We start from the raw sequence: 20,125 nt of genomic DNA, 5'->3' as shown, positions 1-20,125 counted from the left end.
CTGAAAAATAGATACTGGCTATCTTTTTATATTTGTAGAGGCCTTTTTGAAGTTGCCATTGAGATCAATTTTATCAATGTGCAAAGGAGAAGAGCTGCTCTTACATACTACGAAGACCATCTTAAACATAGCAGGCATACAATATTCTCTACTCAAATAACTTCAGACATCTTTGTAACAGAATAACACTCTTATTGTTGCACCTAATCGCAAAGTACAAAATAAATTCAGGATCTTGATTTAAAACATTTTCAGTGTCCTTTTAACACACAAATTAGAGAAGTAAATGGGGCATAGTCAGGATTTGCTTCTTACAAACATCCAGTTTTGCCCTTTAGATAGGTTCAATGCCTTCTTCTGTTAACACTTGCTAATTGCTCTCTATTTTGCGCTGAATTATGAACTTCATATGTTTTACTTTTTTAATTACATTTGTTCTAATAGAGGTGATTTCTCATCAGTTGTATCAGGCAAAAAAAGTATTCCTGGAACACAGAAAAAGTAAGTTTCTGAGTGGATGAAAGAATTCAGAATGAAGTTTCTGCGGTTCATCTTGGTGGTTGGACCTTATGATCTCTTGAGGTCCCTTCCAACCCCTACAATTCTGTGATTCTGTGATCTTCGTTTTTGTTGATGTAAAGATTGCAAATTATCAGTCCAGTGAGTTTCATGTTTTCAGTAAAGCAAAATACCAGTAATAACTTTTAACAAGTGATCGTGCAAATAACTCTGGATGTGTTTGGAATATTAAAATATTTTCATCAGGCTATATATTGCGGTAAATAAAGATCAACTCAGTGAGTTCTGTGCAAGCTCTTTGTGTTTTGGTTGTTTTTGGGGGAGGCTTTTTTGATTTGTATGGGTATTAGGAGTTACTATAGCAGAGCTAAACTTCTCTGGATGTCAGTGAAGGGAAAGAATAGAACAGAAGTTACATGTCTGTTTTGAATTTTATCAGCCTTTTGCTAACCAGGGAATCGTGAATTTTATAGCAACTTGTGCATATGGAAACATTGGGCTTGAATAAAATTTTCTTTTGTCCCAAAATTGTATCCTTCAATTGTTATATACTTGATTATATACCATGCGTAGGGTATACATAGAATAGCATTCTGTTGCCACAATCATGAGATTCTTTTTCCTCTTTAAAAATTTGGAATGACTGTAATAGTTTTGGAGGGGACGCTGAGTAGGTGTTGATGTGGACACCAGGTTTTCCATTTTCATTTTCTACATCTTCCTGTTTACGGTGATACTTATATTTTAGTTTTGTTTTTTTGTTTTTTTGGCTTGGTTTTAGTATGCATGTAAATAAGATTTACAATAAAATGGGATCTCTTTACTCATTTTGCTCCTGAGGTATGTCTGCTCATACTATATTAAGTTACTTAGTAGTTAATATTGCATTCTTCCAAGGACCGTTCTGTGCTTCTCCTTGCTGAGCTAGGACTTCTTAATGAGAGAGTCTTTATTGGTTTTGTGTTGCAAGCAAGAAAAAAATGCTTAATATCAGATCATTTTTACATGGAAGGCAACTTTGGAGGACAGTCAGTCGGTCATAGACAAATAGCCCTAGGCGCCATTATCTATGGTAACTTCTGAAAAAAAAAATAAAAATGTTCAGCTTAGTGTTTGACTGCATGCTTTTGAAAGGTGTTTTGTTTTATATTTTTTAAGTGCAGAAAGCTTGTTTACTAGATCTTCTCTATTGCAAACCTTAAAGTTATACAGATAATCTTGCAGGTACTGTGAAAGTTTGTATTAGGCATAAAGTAACTGCTAAATGAAGAATTGTGGATTTACAAGTTTAAGATTGATGTTATACTAAATACTTAGAAAGTAAGAGTAACCAAGTCATAAGTAGTTATTTCATTAAATGGTTTCATTTTTAATGTATCAATCTAGCTGCGTTAGAATTATAGACTAATTTGGATGTTTTCCATCATTTGTAAATAGTGTGCAACGCACAGCAGCGATTGGATTAAAACACAGAGCTATATACCCAAAATACGTATATACATATATACATATGTATTTATATTTAAGATCTTTAAGATGAATTAGAAAATATATCTGTTTTATTAAAACCGTGTTCATCCAAAAATGCACATTTATGGTGCATAGGAGTAGGGAAGGTGGAGATATTTTACATTGCAATATTTAACATACAATTTGATGGTTTATTATAAGTGGAACTTGGCAAATTTTTGCAGTAGCGGCAATGACAAACTGTGTGAAAAGATTCAGAGGGCAGGAAGTAAGTTAGTAGAAAAAAAAATCTGCATGTTTAAATAGCTGTTTAAGGAACAGAGACAGATGTATCTATTTTCAGAAAATGGCTTTCAGATCTTCTGTTTCTTCACACTCTGTGGATTTAATTGCTTTTGCCATTGCTTCAGTGACTTTTTCCAAAAAGAATTCATTTTAGCCCTACTGAATGTCTTGTTTGCAGAGGGACCGTATTTTATGAATACAATTTTGAAAAAGCAGTAGAACAGTTGAAGCCTATCAAGTCATCTGAGGATATAAATTTTTGCAAGAATGAAGTGTTTGTAATTTTTTTTTCTTCTGGGCTGAGGGAGAGTGAGGAGTCTTACAGTCTCTAAACTTACCATTTCCTCTTAAATTTGGAATTCTAAAGTAAATGAATTTTTCATTATAGCAAACTACTATAAAATGTGTATGCATGTAAATATGTAACTGGCTTCTGGTAAGAGGAAGTTATTAGACTTGGCACATTGATCTATTCATTTGCCTATGTAGCTTTTTTTATACCAGTGTGTCTTGCGTCTGATTCTGTATCTTCAATATATAGTTAAATGCCATAAACAGCTTCTGTGAAAATCCATGGCTATTCATGAGCTACTCCCTGCACAGGACACAGTCTGTTTGCCTGGGATGGCTAGGCTAACTGCCAAGAACAAGCATAAACTATTAAAATCAGATGTCTCAGAAGCAACTTGGTTAAATGCAGTTCCTGCAGTAGCTTAACACAAAATGAACATAGGCATTTTACTTTGGCTCATCAAACTTTTTCAAAGCAGGAAAGAAAATGTTTGTCTTTTGTCTTTTGTTTCCACCAGATCAGTAACTTCTAACAACCAGTTTACTGTATATTATGAACGTTCAGACTACCTTCTTAGGAAGAATTATGAGGAGCTCAGTCTGAACAATAAGCTCAGCACTGCCAAGTTGATCTGAGTATGGATCCAAAGCCTCTTCCATTTCCCCACTCTTTGAAATCCTCTCTTCCTATCAGTAAAGCATCAGTAAAGCATCCTCAGAGTTTTAGCTTATTTACACTTTCTTATCCTTGCTTAGCACATCCAAACCGTGTCCAAATCCAGCATGTTTCCAAATTCGTATCTCTTCCCTCTTTTTTTTTTCTTGCTGATTTGACTGCGTCAGTTCACAGCTCAGTTCTTGAAATTTACTTTTATTTGCCTTCCCTAACAGTTAAACACGCTCATCATCTTCCTTTCCCTTAAAAAGTTACGAAAAATAATTTCTATTGTAATCTACATTCCCTTCATTTTTCAATGGCAAATAACTTATTTCAAACTGAGTAACTTGCTCCTTGTTTATTTTGCCATGGTCCTATCTTTAATGCACTGTGCAGTATAGCCTCATGTCCCTTACCTGCCTTCTGCTTTGATTCAATTTGCCCTTTTAAACATTCATCACTGAATTCTCTTTTATACACCTTTTGTGTTGGGATTTTGCTCTGCTCCTTGTGTGCAGACTGCCTGCACTGAAATTAATAGCATATCAATTATCTTATTTTCAAATACCTCTCCAAAACATATATTTAACTGTTGTTAAGTTCCAAACTAAAAGAGGGAAAAATTTTCATGTACTTCTAGTTTACAAATATCATTATTAATGGGATAGGTTCCTAGTTATGGCTCTCTGAATTGTAACTATTATCCTAAAAATTTGTCTTTCTGTTTTCTTAATAATACTGTTAGTTACTGTATATCCTTTATCTCAGGACTACTGCAGTAAATCTATGGAGAGAAACTTTAGAAATGTACACTTATAAAACTAGATAGAATTCTTCAGACTTGCATTTTGAATAGTTTATGCTCTGAGTTTCAGTGCTCTTCAAAATGTTTTTGAATGCTTTTTAGAGTAAGTATGTAAGCAGAACAATTGAATCCCTATTCCAGTATGCCTCATTTGCTATAAACTGAGTGAAGTTATTAAGAGTCACAAATAAGACCTTTTCTCCATCTGTTTCTCTGTCTTCAGTAATGATTTGGATGGTGAACTAGAAGAGTGGACATTAAATACTGAGTAATTATAGTATTTTACATCTGCAGTGTGATCTTCATGAACTGTGAAATGTTTTAAAGTTAATATCCTGAAATTGAAAAGCAACTATGTCCTGACATTAGGAACTCTAAAATGCATGCAAATGAGACATAAGATATGAGATAGAAAGATACGAGATAAAACTGGAGAAGATTCTTAATCAAGTACTTAGAAGTTTATTAGAAGCATATTAAGAAAATGTCGAGCATTTTTTTTAGCTATTCCATTTTCTTCCTTGTGATTCAGAAAAACGGTTCATGTTGCCTCTAACTTTTCTGACCAGTTTTTATTTTAATTTCTAGAAATTCTCACATATCAATAATGGAAATGGTTTTAAAGAGTCATCACGTTTGTTAATTACTCCTAAAGTCATTATACTGACCTATAACAGTTTATCTATGTAATATAACATTAACTCATCTATTGAGGGGTGAAGAAGTGAATAAGACCAGTAACTGATCACTAAAGCTAGTTGTGTTAAAGCTGTGCTTTGGTTATTGTGACAGGCAGATGCGCTCTGAGTCGTGAGCTGCTTTCACAGGAAAATGTGCATGGCCTGCCAGGAGAGAGTATTCTCCTTTCTCTAAAGTTAGCCCCTGTAGAATAGGACGAGGCATGTGCTCAGAATTGGTCCTGTAACTCATGCTACTGCCCCCAAAATGTGCCAGTACATCTTGCAAGGACTGTCTTGGTTGTTTTGTGTTACATAGATTCTGTTACCTCTTTTTTTGTTATTGGATAAAGATTTTTTTAAATGACTAGTTTATGTTGGTAAAGATATATTCTAAGTTATAATATTGTGAAACTGTTGCTGAGTTTAATTGATGGAATTATCAATATCTACTTCAAGGTAAAACTACTTTGCCATCAGTTAATTTGTACTTCACCTCTGTACTTGTCAGGCTGGGTTTGTGTTCCAGCAAGTAACACCATGTTGCTCTGGGACTTGCTATATTTTTAGCTTGCTGTTTTGTCCCTTTGTTTTGCTGGGAGAAGCACATGATGTCAGTGGATTATCATAGGGACACGTCTGGAGAATTTACCATTTGTTGGTTTCAAATTTAAAAGTCTGTTTCAAGAACTGTCCTTTTTCCTGTTGACGTGGAAGACTTTGTTATACGTCTGTTGTTATACATCTGGACATTACCTGTTCTGCACAGCAGCACCGCAAAGAGGGATCTGGGGGTTGTGGTTGATAGCAAGCTGAATATGAGCCAGCAGCATTCCCTGGCAGCCAGGAGGGCCAACCGTATCCTGGGGTGCATCAAGCACGGCATCGCTAGTCAGTAAAGGGGAGTGATTGTCCCCCTCTACACTGCGCTGGTGCAGCCTCACCTTGAGTACTGTGTGCAGTTTTGGGCGCCACGGTACAAAAAGGACGTGAAACTGTTGGAGAGTGTCCAGAGGAGGGCTACAAAGATGATGAAGGGCCTAGAAGGGAAGACGTATGAGGAGCAGCTGAGGTCACTTGGCCTGTTCAGCCTGGAAAAGAGGAGGCTGAGGGGAGACCTCGTCGCGGTCTACAGCTTCCTTACGAGAGGGAGTCGAGGGGCAGGTGCCAGTCTGTTCTCTTTACTGACCAATGATAGGACCCAAGGGAATGGTGGCAAGTTATGACAGGGGAGGTTCGGGCTGGATATCAGGAAGAGGTTCTTCACTGAGAGGGTGGTCGCGCACTAGAACAGGCTCCCCAGGGACGTGGTCACTGCACCAAGCCTGTCTGAATTCAAGAAGCGTTTGGACTGTGCTCTTAGTCATATGGTCTGAATTTCTGGGTAGACCTGTGTGGTGCCAGGAGTTGGACTTGATGATCCTTGCGGGTCCCTTCCAACTCAGGATATTCTATGATTCTATGATGTCAGCTATGGTGTAAGCAGCTCTGCAGCTGCGAGGTTATTACCGATTTTGAGATACAAGGCTGACCCAAGGTACTAAGTTATTATCTAGGATCGCTATTATTAAAGATCGTAGCATTGCATATACTGGAAGGGACCTCAGGATGTTTCTAGTCCAACTCCCTGATCAAAGCAGGCGTAGCCCTGAAGTCAAACAGGCTGCCCAGGATTTTATCCATTTGGCTCTTGGAAACCCTCCAGAGACACAGACTGGGCCACCTTGCTTGGGTGTCTTCAGGCTGAAAAAGCTTTTCCTTTACATGCCATCTGAACCTCTCTTGTTTCAACTTGTGCATGTTGTCCCTTGTCCTCCTGCTGCGCCCCACTGTGAAGAGCCTGGCTGTGTCACCCAGATGCTCTCCCCATAGGTACAGGGGGGCTGCTTTTAGGCACCCCCAAAGCCTTCCCTGAGCCCAGCTTGCCCAAACTCTCCACAAGTGGGAAGTGCTCCAGTTTGACTGCTTTGGCAGCTCCAACTGAGCTCTCCAATTTGTCCATTTCTCTCTTCCACTGGGGGACCAAAACCAGATGCAGTTGCTCTATCACTTGTTAATCCATTTGTGTAAAGGCCAGTTGCATTTCAGGCTAAACAACATTATTTTGACTACATTTCATAAACGGGGCTTGACTTCATGCACAAATGTTGTTGTTCCCCTGCCATTCAAAATGTTCTGGTTTGCAATGGAAATTGTTTCATGCTTCTTAACAATTAAGTAGTTATTTATAAACCCCACCACCACAGCTTACACAATATTTCTGACAGTTCCACCATTACAGCCGGGTGGCAGAGATGCTGTAGCAACCCCAAATAATGCTGCAGATTTTGGCAGTGCCTGGATTTTTCCCCCATTGGTCACATTTCAGGGATTCTGGGAAAATTATGATCCCGTTTTCTGTTTTGTAACTTTATGAAATTTATAGCATTCAGGGTAAAATAAACTAGTCTTTCTGCTAAGCTACCATTCCATAAAAATGAACAATAATAGGCTAGAGCAGGCCAGAAAACTTTAACTTTTGAGTTAGCTTCTTCAGTGAGTTTATAGTTTCATTTTGAAAAGACATGTTTAAAAACAGCATTAATATCTTAAATAAATTTCTAGGAATTGCTTTGTTCATGTTACTTACAAGTACCTAAGTTTAAAAAAAATAAAAAAAAATCATTACTATCCATCCCCCAGGTGCTCTCCAAAAAAAAAGCAAAATCATTACTTTGTAGAAGTTTTATTGTTTGCAGTGATTTTAAAAAAAAAAAAAAGCATACCTATTTTTTTATCCAGCCTTATGCTGGATACCTGTGATTTGAGATAGTTAGGAAAGTTTTCTAAGTCATAAACAAATGTTAAAACTCCCTTTACCTATTTTAGCAAAAAACAAAAACAAAAAAAAGCATCCTTCTCAGTTTTCAAACAACTCAGCCATGTCCAAACCTGCATCTTGTAATCTGGCTTCATTTTTTCTTCTCAAAAACACAATTGATCAAAATACAGATGGTAGTTGCTTCTCTTTAAAGCTGTGGCTGCTGCTTCTGACAAATGCAAGCTTTACAGAAAGAAACTTCACTCTTTTTGTATAAATAGTTAAGAGATGCAAAGGTAGGTGTCACCAGCATTTCCTCTGGATTTTTTTTTTTTGGTGGTGGTTAAGTTAATCTCATTTGAAATCATGAAGTTACTTAAAGAACAGAAAGCTCTGAAGAAATGGAAATCTTGAAGAATGTTTTTCAGTGTCTTTAGGAGGATAGAGGCCTTTATCTGTTGAGGCTTCAGTCAAAACACCCATACCTTATGACAGCAACCGGTTAACTACAAGTAACATTTTTTAGATGGAAGCAACACAGTTTCCAGCACAAACCTTTAGGCTATTCTTTATGTTGAGAGTATATTTTCATTATTTGGTAGACATTGTAAGTGGATTGGTTGATCCTGAAATTCTGACACTATTCAGTTTTGGTGTGTCAGAGATGTTCTGAATTTTGTGAAGCATTAAGTATGAGTTATTTTTCCTTTCATTTCATTGTCATATGTAAAGTCTTAAACATCTATTAATGTCATCTGGTTTTAAAGGGATTTTTTTATATCACAGCTCTGAAGTTTTAGTCTTTGGGTTAGATCGCACTTGTGTGAACCTGGCCCATCCCAAGGAGGGGAGTTTTGAGGTAGTATAGGAATGCAACTTCAGCAGGGCAGGTGCTTGCACAAAGCATTAATTTATCGAAGAAGATGCTTTCCCTTTCTTTCTAACTAAGAACATCTCCAGATATTTGCAGTACTTTTTCTTGCCTATGATACCCCCACTTTATTTACAGAGGGTGCATTGGAAGTAGTATTAGGAGGTAAATCTGTTACTTGGATCTTATTGTTGCAAATATTGCCTTTCACAGAAGGAAAAAAAAAAAAGACAACATTCAAATTTGCTTTTGCAGTAATTTCAATAATGGAAGAAGAAAACTAAAATTTGCTTAAAAAAGGGCTTCAAGACTAGAAGAGGTAACGATGAATGAAAGAAACCTAGGTCATGTTTGTGATACAAGTAAAGAAATTCAGCACAGTAAATGAATGTGCCACCAGCTAATACTAAGAGATTTGTAAGCAACAATTTACTTCTGTAGTCCTGATTCCTGTAGTTATGGAAGTATGAATTCATATTTTCCTTCAGATGCTTAGGTGATAAAATCAGAATTTCATTTAATTTAAGAACATGTAAAACTCTAGACAGTAAACTATATTAAACAAGGAAAAAGTGGCTGCAAAGTAATGATATATTCAAAGAAAGGAGGCACTGAATGACAGCTGGTTTGTTCCTATCTTCAAAAATTGCTGCAACTGTACAAATCAGAAGCATATCTTTAAAGAGAGGAGTTTTATGTTCTGTTACACTTTTTCTAAGGAAATAAATATTTATAAAATACTCTCAAGCAACTCATGCATAAGAATACCTAGACATGATTTAATTTTTTTATTACAAATTTGGGGAGCATTAGCAGGAGCAGAATGATTGGGTGCTTAATTTTTTTTCTTTCCTCTGCTTCTGAGACATTAACAAACGTTATGGTTTGTGGCCATCTAGTGGTGAATCCCTTTAAAATACACAAACATGGAGGATTTTAATAAACTAGGCCTCTAGCTTTACTGTGCAAAACTGAATTACAAAACATTTTTTGGGGGGAAAAATAATTCTATAGCTCTTTCTCTTTTGTACTAGTCATTTTTTTGCAGGGGCATAACACATGTGAAAGTCATTTTCATTTCTTCAAGATAAAGCCTTTTTTGATGTCATAGCTTCTTTCTAGCAGCCAGTTTTAATGTAAATTTTATAGATGGTAGGTACATTTCCAAGGTACAAAATATTCTCTTAAATATCTTTGAAGTATACATAAATTCTGAAAGCAATTGATATTCCTTAATGACTCAAGAAATTTGACAGAATGTATACTGGCTGGTTGTCCTGCTTAACTCCCTTTCACTACATTATCTTGTTAATAGCTAAAACATACCTAATGTTTTCTAGTATTTTTCTCTATGAGCTATGGTTTTGAATGTCATGGGAAAATTGTTTCTCACAAACAGTATACTATAAGCAAATATATCATTGATATATATATTGGATTCTATAAGCATCAGTAGGAAACAACAAAGTAGATGACACATACCAAGGCACATCTGAATGAGATTATTAGACATTGTGAGATGTGGTGAACTTCTGATGTGTGCTAAGTTCCTGATAAGTGAAAAACTGCAATCTTGTTTGTATTAAAGAAATAATTTAATGAGTGTATTAGTGGTAAATGTAAGCTAAGCATTTACATTTCTTGTTTTCACTAGACAATGACAAAATTCTGAAAATGTGGTGGGTTTAGTTTTTGATTTTTTTCCTTGACTGGGAAAATGGACTTATGATGATTTTTGTAATAATTTTGGTTTCACTGTTTGTTTCTTTCATCAGTGTCATTTTTTCATATGTGACCATTCCAGATAGCAGATCCTTGTTTTGTCAGTGATGACATAAACTTCTGTTCTTTTTTAAATTGCAGTAGGTATTTTTTCTATTTTATCTGTAGATTTCATCGAGATGTCAGATAAACATAATACAACAAAAAATACTTGAACTCACTATCCAGCATGCCACCATCCATCCATTAACATTGAACATTGTATCAGGATGGTATTGGGTTAATGTGTGTAATGGTTTGTTTCATTTTCAGGTATTTGGAGTGGATGACAGCCAGGATTATAATAGGCCTGTTATCAACGAGAACCAGAAAGATTTAGTAAAAGATTGGGCTATAAATTCTGCTACAGTAGTGCTGGAAGAAAAAAGACCACTGAGTACAACTGGATTTCTTGACACAGAGGTAGAATTTAACTTTTGATGGTCTTCTTTTTTCTTCCAATGAGAGAGCACTAATAATTGAGAAGTAAGTGTTAAAGAGCAAACAAAACCTTGCCTGGAAAATATTAGCTCAGGTCTCTAAGTTCTTTATTTTTCTTAATCCTTTATTGCATTATTGAAATCTCTACGTCAAAGAGAGGCAAGTTAAATTGGGAAAAGTTTAAACTTTGCTACTTTTCTATGTGCACTAATACCAGTGTATGGGAAGTAGCAGGAATTTTGTTGCAACATTGCCTTTGCAACACACATTTGCACAGTATATGTTTCTTGTAGTTTATACAGTGGAATTGAGGAAAAGCTGGTTATGTTTTATAGCCCAAAGCAAGTAACTATATTAAAAATCAGAAATAAGGTGTATGCATTTAATGTGTGATACAAAGCCAGCTAGGAAAAAAAAATATGGAGAATATATGGAGAATACATCTCAGATTATTTTTTTAACGAAGCCAGAGGTTTTTAAATTCAGGGTTTCGTTTCTCAAATGAGATGCCACTCATGAGAAATCACTTACGTTAGTTGCCTCAAAAGCAGTATAATTAAATCAGTTGATAAAAGATTAGGCAAAGGAAAATGTCTGTTCTTTGTATATGACTCAAAATATGCACATGAGCTAGATGTTAATCATATTGCATATTGAAATCCTGGGAGACATTCTGATATCATGGTGATGGATAAAAGATAGCTTAAAATGTGTTAGAAATAGAACAGGCTCAGACTGGAGCAGAATTAAATCTGATAACGAAGCACATCACATTTATTCTGCTTGCCATGGCAAATTGGTGCTGAAATACCATCTTGTAAATTAACAAACTTTCTAAATGGGCAATTTTTCTGGAATACATCAAAAGCTTAAAGTACGACGGTCTGCCTGCCATGCAAATGTATTGGTTTTGGTATCTAGAAGACTGCTTTCCATAGAAAAAGTGTACTTTGTCGTTTTTGTATTTGAGCTATTGTGCAGCCCTGGTACACTAAATAAGTCAGTGTATCTGGATTAGTGTCTTTGAGTCATTTTTCTAAGGTTACTGCACCTTGCTTCTTTGAATGAATCTGTAACTGCAATTTTACTCCTCTTTTTCATGCCTTTCGCAGCATTCAGCTCTTTTGTGCCTTGTGAGATTTTAAGATTATCAAAAGTACTGATTTGTTTCCGTTTCTGTATTTTTCCTATTTATAACAGCAGAAGAATATATGATTTATTTTATGACCATGATTGAGCTTTCCAGGTATCATACTTTACAAATAACAGGTTGATTTGAGAAGACCGAGACTTCTGCAATCATAGGACAGGTTTAAGAACCCTTCTGGCAATGGAATATGAACACTCCCTTTGAATTAAGTTGAAATTACAAAAATGGTCCCTTTTTATTACTATGGATGCTTTGCTGAATACATAAGCTTTCTTCATGTATTGGGAAAGGAGTGGGTTATCTTGGCGTAGTCATAATTTATAGGATTATTATGAGGCGTAGCAGGGGAAAAATGGTAATTGCTCTGTAAGTAAAGGAGATGAAACAACATGGATATAGCATGAATTAATGTAGGAAGAGATGAGGGTAAATGAAGGTTGGAAAAAAGCTTACTAGAGAAACTTAAAAATAGAAGTAGGTTAATACATATATGGAAGTAAAAGAGAAGCTAATCCAGAAAAACAGAGGTGTGTTTCATAATTTTGTAGTAGAGAAATAGTCATGAGGATAACTATTGGTTCAACTGGAGAGAAGGTTGTAATATATAAACTTTTTTTTTTTTAACCAAAACAGATTGCTTGTTTTATTATTAGGAAAGGGAGAGGCAGGTGTGTTTGATTTGCAAAGTACATGAGCATCGTATTCTCGTTATATGTGAGCTTTTCTGCTTGTGCTTTTTGGAAGACTTACTGCATTACTGAGCTGCAGATCCTAAGTGAATAAACCTTATTGAAGATTTTGCCTAAATAATCAGATAACCTTGGGGTAGCTCAGTGTCCCAGGCTGTGGGGAGGTCTTGTTGCATCTGCCTACGTCAGTTGCACCTATAGATGATTTAGAAGAATGAGATGAAATCAGAACATGTTTGACATAGAAGAAGTGGTTAAAAATTTAAGAGATTTCGGTTCTGGAAGATGAAAAAGATGGCTTGGGGAATTATGAGGATTTTATAAAATCATTTTGGGGTTGAAAGATTATCCTGAGTTTAAATATGTTCACTTTACAGGGCACATTGTAAATAACTTGCTTTGAAGGGAATACAATTTGCTTTTCTTATAAAGAAATTCTCACTTTTTTCCTTTGATATGACAAGTTTTGGTACTTTGAAGGAGTCATGAGACTAGATGAAATGCTGAGTAAACGTCTGACACAATTGGATTGAGCTTGCATGCTCTGTTTCTTGCCTTTTCAGTGGTTATAAGCCTAGGCATTAAAAATACTAAATCCATTTATGTAAAATATTTTAAAGTTTTTTTCTATATTATGAGCTGCCATTTGCCAACCAAGGTAAGTGGTTTAAGAACAAATGTTAAATACGATAGAGAACAAAGAGAATTAGGGTTATGACTTATCCATCCAATTTCCATTTAATTTTCAGTGACTATATGCTACCCACAGTTCTTAAATCATGTACATGATTTGTCAATATCGTTTTTGATGTGCTTCTTAAGGACATACCTCTTTTATTTTTCTTTGTCTGCAGGGTCATCAGTGCCATTGACGACAATGTTCCTTTTCTTGTTTTGAATGCCTACTTCATGTCTTTGTCACTGAAGATTAAAGTAAATAATAGTGCTGACATTGTGAATACTGAATAACTTTATTCATGTAAATACTTGTATTGCTCCTTAGAAGCGGAGAGTATAAGCGGAGAGCGGCACGCGTAGTTAGAGGCTCTATGTCCTTTTGTTGTCTGATCTTATTACACGAATTTCCTATCCTTTTGTAGAGAAACCATTGAGTCTTAAGTTTGATGCTTGTTTTTTGTTTGGACTTAGATGCTATGAACTTAGAACGTAGGATGATTGTGTCACCAAGGTCCTGTGGCTGTGAAAAGGCAAGCACTTGGATGCACTGGGCGATGTATTGCCAGTAGAAATGGGAACTGTTGTCTCTGTGATGGGAAGTGGTAGTGAAACTCTGAAATATTGGCATGAGATTTGTTACCGTTCTTGTTTAAGAAGGGTGAATTCTAAACTACAGAGAGGTCTGCTCAGATAATTAAGTGAATGGATATTTACTTTACAACAACAGTTTGGTACCATTAAATTCGTCTACTGTAGCAAAGCAGTAGCTGACATGGGTATGATGTGGGGTTTGCCGTGTTAGGGAAGTAAATGCAATAGAAGGAAAAAAAATATTTGAGATAGATGTCAATGTTGTTCTGTAAGCAGATGTGGAAACGTTGGTATAAATAGAGTGAGTACGGAGATTTGAAAGAAAAAAAAAGATCACCACCCCTGGAGGAATGTGGTTCAGAAACAGGGGTGGAAAGGGGAGAAGCCAGAAGACTGCTTTCAAAATGGCGCTTAAATTCATGAAAGGATGGCGTGGTCTGATTCTTACAACATGAGATGATTGAAACATGTGTCTTAAAAGACTTTGATTCTGTTTGTTGAAATTTATTTAAACTTACTATTATTGTACTGTGAAATGCCAAGTATTGGAGAGGCTTTCAGGTGTCATATACATGTGCTGTGGCTTTTTCCAGATGTAGAGCCTAAAGCTCTGAATCTTCAGGCTGCAAAATTTGTCTACAGAAATCCATGGATATTTTTTCTGTGGATGTTTTTCAAATTCGGTTTGAATATATGATAAACATAAAGGAAAGCAGATGCAATGCAACGTTAAAATGCTGGTGTCTCTTATGTAAGCCTGGCTGTAAGCCTGAAAAACTAGGAAACTCCTCTTTTTATTCAAGAGAAGATTTGGAGGATTGCTTATGGAAAGCCTGCAAGATGCAAGCATATGAATTAGTAGGGGAAAATAAATAAAGGTCATATTCTGTTATCCTAAATGTTTTATAAAGCTTTCACATTTGGATATTAAACTGTTTGGAGTTAAGCTTTATTATAGTGATGCATATTAGATTTAATAAAAGACATTTTGTAACTTTATTAAGGTACTAAATTCTCCATGTTTAAACTACTGTTAAAAGAAACTTGATAGCTTTGTTGTTTGTGCTTGTATATACAGAGTTGATAAAACACATTGCCATCCACTTGTGTGTAGAAAAGGTTTTTTGGCAGGGTAATTACAGTTAATTCACAAAATCTTTATACTTCACTGCAAAGTGGAATTCAGATTGCTGATTATGTGTCAGAAATCATATCTGTATGGAATCGGCTAGATAGTACACAAAGAATTAGGATTTTCTGTAGCAAAGATAATTGGGACTGCCATCATATTTAGTTTAGGCTGCAATTATTTGCTTTATTGAAGATGGATATTTGCTAGTAGGGACAGGAAAATAGAGTAGACAAAATTTAGACATGAAAGAAAAATGAAGCTTCAGCACTGGCAATGGTTTTTGTTATCAATACATAAATGCTGCACATTTTTGCCTTTTTTTTTTTTGTAATATGATTCATTCTGGCACTCTTTCCTTACATTGTGTTCAGAAATGCCCATAAATAACAGAAACATTGAATTGCCCTACTTTCCTGTTATTAGATTTTTATTTTGTAACATTTTTATTATAAGATGATTTCAGCATGTAGACACGGTAGTTGATGATTTGATCAGTCTGTGCATACTTCATTCATAACATTCTGAAATAGATTCATGATGCTTTTGTTTTCATTAATTAGGGTCATCCATATAATTAAGAGACATTCAAGACCATAAATTCAAGTCTTCTTAGAGATTTGATGTCTAAGTTACTTTTAATTTTGAAAGAAGCCCTCATACACTAGATGACATTTTTTCACCATTCCATTTCTGCTAAATAAATTTTATAAAATATAAAGAGTTGGTTCCTGATCAAAGAGTAGAATCCCAGAGTGGCCAATGCATTAGGCAAAAATCAACATTTTGAATATAAATGCCAAGATCTGAAAAGGCAGCAGAGCTCCATCTAACCTTTGCAATAGCACCTGCAAATTTTCTTACGGAGCAAGTTACTCGTATTTTCATGTCCTTTCCATCTCTTTTATTGATCTTGAATTGTAATTTCTTCTTTTACTTGTCTATAGTAATGGTCAGTGACTTTTTTTTATTTGCAGAATTTTGTGTTTTGATTCCAGTAAGGTAGACCAACTAAACTCCTATAAAGCTTTCAATAGTGTACAGCCCACATGTGTGCATGTGTACATATACATACAGCCATAGTTGTCTGCTGTCTTCTTTTAGGGAAGTAAGCAAGCAAAACTATAGTATATCGGATAAAACAGGAATATTGCATTGTGTTTAGAAATCTGGTTTGGGGAAAAAAAAAAAAGGTTTTTGTACTACAAGAATACAGCATAAGCAGATGTTTTGCTTTCTATGTTTCTTTTTTCAAATGGAAAAAAGTTTCAAAAGGCTTTCCCTTCAGGATATCAAATCAATTTACTTTCCTGGGCAGCTACCAAAAAAAAAAAAATATCAGATAACGATCCAGTAGGGTGATATAAAACTAATCTTTGCTGCTTTTGTTATTTAGGCCAAACAAGTGATCTGATATTCCTTTACTTTCCATCACAAATTATCTTATTCTTTCAGTCCTTGAGGTAGTCTTTCCCGAAAGAAGTAAATACAATATTGTATGTGGACAAAAGTGTCTTGTAACCTGGTAAAATATAACTTTGTTATCTTCCCGAAGCACGTTCTTAATTCTTGTGCGCACACTTACCATGTTTCTCTCCCGCTCTTCTGTTTTGAAGCAGACACATGTTCTAGTGTATTTCCTATAGGTTCTGATTAAAAGTTCATCGCACTAGGAAATGCTGCTTGTTCTGTACTGATTCTGTGTCTATATAGAGTCATTTATGTTGCCATTATAGAAGTGATAACTAAAATTTATTGAAGTAAACTCCTTTTTCAACTTCCTCCAGGAAAAGTGTCTAACACTTCTATTCCAGGAAAATCTGTAATGAGAGCATGCTTTTAATCTATAAGTAATTTTTCTTCTGCTTTTTTATCTTCCTTAGGAAGGTTCTGCTGCCCCTGGAAGTAAACGTTGGGTATCACAGTGGGCCAGTTTGGCTGCCAATCACACACGTCATGATCATGATGACATCAGATTGGAGTCACCTGTGCCTGCTCCACTAGAAAACGGTACTAAAAGCAGTTCTTGTTGTCATAATACCTGATGAAGAAACCTCTGAAAGGGGAAAAGAGCAGTTATGTACCTAAACAAGTAACTTTCTTATTCTTTGCACCTTATCTTCACCTGAAATTCTTGCATGTCTTTGAGAAGAAGCAACGTAAAAACAAGCTCAGTGGTAGTGTTTTTTAATGTGTCTGAAGAGTGTCAAAATTAAACTGAATGTTACTAAAAAAAATTAAGTTTGTGATATAAAAAAACTTTCACTTGAGTGAGATTTGATTTGGTCTGCATAGTATGTTTCTTTCCTTACATCTTTTTCAGTACTGCCCAAATTCAAAACAGGATTTTAATGGATGGACTATTAAACAGTCCAACCTGAAACTCACTATTCAGTTATTAGTCAGCTGAGTAGTAGAAGTGTACTTCCTGATCTTGGAAACATAGAAAACGTACTTTATCTCCAGCAATGAACAACTGTCTGTCCTTAGTTAAACATTTGTGACTTTAAGTAGTATGTTCTTGTATGTTCTTTAACGTCTGCACTCTTCACTGCGAGGCAGTTGCTTATGTTACTTACCTTCTGTTTTCTTCCTCTCGGTTTCAGCCTAGAAATGGTAATTTAACTCTAGTGGAATTTTAATACTGGTATTTGCATATTAAGGTAGAATTTAATAAATCTTGCAAAGTAGTTCCTCAATTGTCTTCTGTAAATTTTGTGAGTTAATGTGGCTCTTTGTTGTAAAATTGCCTGGTAACTACAAAGGGATGTCATCTCAATGAATGTCCATATTCCGAAACTGATATGCCGTTTAGTGACCAAAAGTTAACCAATTATCAGTCTACCTGCTGGAGAGATATTTGTGTCTTGCAATTCCAGCATTTCCTCTTATTCCAGCTGACGTTGAAATTCACAACAAAGTTTAAAAGATTTTTAATTAGGGAAAAAGTGTACTTTAAAAGTACAAAGTGCTTTTCTCTGTACACCACTTTGGAAGATACACTGCCACGTACAGAACGTGTCCAATAACCTCATTAGACATTGGTGAGTAGAATAAATTATTTTTTCTATAGTTCTAAGCATCTTTTTAGTTAATTTTTTTTTTACAAAGTTACACTCAGAAGTATAATATGTGTTCTCTATTTTTTGTTATAGCTGCTGGCTTTCTTCAGATTTTCAAGAATACATACATCTGTTAAATTTCAGAGCAAGTTATATCTCTGATTTTTTAGTTAGTCTCTCAGAAGAATGCATTTTCTACTGATAAAACCAAGCCATTACAGCTTCCAGAGTGGAATCCTGTGATTCTCTCCCTGCTTAGTCTGGAAACCTGGTCTCAGCACTCTGCCCAGCAGTCAGGCCTTCTGCAGAACAAACTTAAGCTTACCTATTACTCAGTTTCCTGATTTGTTTTTTTTTTTTTTTGTTCCCCACCACACACACGCTCCTCCTTGAGTCCTCAAACAAGTGTAAAAGTGTAGCAGCAGAGATTTCTCCAAAACATTTATCAATTCTATGTGATATTAATAAATAAACAAATAGTTTGGGGATTTTTTTTGAGGCAAAAAAGCAGTATCACGTTCATATTTTTCTGTCCAAATTATACGTTTCTTGGTCAGTGTAGATAGCTAATGCAGTTCCTCACCTGCATTATGAGAACTGAACCCTTGTCTGAGGTACTCAATCTTGAATCCTATAATGATTTTTTTTCTTTCAAATTCCCTCTATTTGTCCTGGAACATCTTAATTTAATTGTAACTAATGAACGCATTTCCTAAGTGGTTTTGTCGTAGATTTACTTTACTGCCCTCAGATTTTAGATAAAGCTAGTAAATGAATTCGGATATTTTCTGTGCTCTTTATAGAGATCTTATCTGTAAATTTTTTTCTGTACTTGGAAAAAAAGCCAACAGCTTCTTCACAAAAGAGTTAGCTTTCAATTCTGTGTATTATTCTGCCAGAATGAAAGGAAGAGAAAGAAAATGAATTTTAATTCTAAAGTTGAATTAATAACTTGAACAGTAAATTGAAAAAAAAAAAAAGTGAAACGGAAATATTATTGGGAATTTCTCCAAAATGAAGCTAGTTTTATGTATTGATTAGTAACTGAAGCTCTATTTAGGCTTGTATTCAGCAGATGAAAGTGTATGTAAATATGTTTAATTAAATGAATTTGAATCAAATACGGGTATTTTTTGTATCATTTACTTTATGAAGTAAATTCACATGGTTTTAGAATCATAAAAGTCGGGGCCACTTAATAAAGTAAGCAATAAAATAACTTCTACCTTTAGAGTCTCATTTTGCTGTTTGTGGTAGCTTTCAAAGAAATTTTGCTTTTGATGTTGTGTAGTGCAAACTTCTGTATCAATGCATGGAAAAAAGTCTTACCAGTGACTGCTGCTACTCTAGTAGCTTTTCCACCCTTCATAGATGTTGAACTTTGCATATCCTCTGTTTTAGGATAGCAGATGTCTAAGGAGATGGAAAGGGTGAAAAATTATTTGATGTATCATGTACACATAATTCTGTATTACTTGGCAGCATCAGATATACATACAGGGCACTTAAAATCATAGCTTAAAGTAATCATTACTTGGAGTAAAAAGACTCATCCTTTGGGTGGTTAACCAACGGGTTTGGGTCTCACTTGTTTTTTGGATTTGTTTAAATTTTCAGTTTCAGATGGGATACTAAACAGGATCTTTGGAGGGATGAATGCTTTTTCTTTTTCCGTTATAAGAACTTTATTGTAAGTGAAGCAACAACTGTATAGTGCATACCCATACTGCAAGAATTCTAAAATACTTAGGGTGAAATCTAAAAGGCATTCAAGCACCTAAGATGTAATGTAAATACTACTTGATATGCATGTCCAAAGAACAGTTCGCAAAATCTTTAGTTGGCTTAGATGCCTGTATTTTCTTCAGAAATTTGAGTTATGTTCAAGATTTAGTAAAGTTAAACTTCACATAGCATGTGTATTAACAACGACAATGCTGAGCAGCTCCACACGTCTTCTACTAAAGACTTTCAAATACGTCAAGAAGAAAGCTACATGCCTAAATATCTTTAAAAGATTTGACCTGATATGTATGAGAGAAGCCAATCTTCACAAATAGCAGTTATATTGATTTTCATGTAACCTCCGATTTTTTATTACTTTATTTTAAAGTGATAATTCCCAAGAAAAATAATCCAGGAATTAAGAAACTTTGGTTAGATTTCAATTATCTCCTGCTTCCCAAATAGGTGTTACAGGACAAGTTACGCAAAAAAAAAAATGCAAGTCATTCTGCCTTCTTCATCA

At 35.2% G+C, this 20,125-nt stretch overlaps 1 protein-coding gene across 15 annotated transcripts in view; it reads left to right on the top strand.

Moving 5' to 3' along the window:
* The window catches only part of CEP170 (centrosomal protein 170), a 101,504-nt gene that overhangs the window by 52,225 nt on the left and 29,154 nt on the right, over positions 1-20,125 (top strand). For 11 of the 15 annotated variants that reach the window (XM_083829599.1, XM_083829595.1, XM_083829605.1 and 8 more), the window contains 2 exons: positions 10,411-10,560; positions 16,699-16,825. In XM_083829599.1, coding sequence (XP_083685725.1) covers positions 10,411-10,560; positions 16,699-16,825 — 277 coding nt within the window. The remainder of the gene's footprint in view (positions 1-10,410; positions 10,561-16,698; positions 16,826-20,125) is intronic. The other 4 variants (XM_083829598.1, XM_083829597.1, XM_083829596.1 and 1 more) reach the window with 1 other exon arrangement.

The sequence above is a fragment of the Anser anser genome (assembly GCF_964211835.1).
Source record: "Anser anser genome assembly, chromosome: 3".
NCBI classification, from domain to species: Eukaryota; Metazoa; Chordata; class Aves; order Anseriformes; family Anatidae; genus Anser; species Anser anser.
This window is presented reverse-complemented; position numbering and strand designations above follow the sequence as displayed.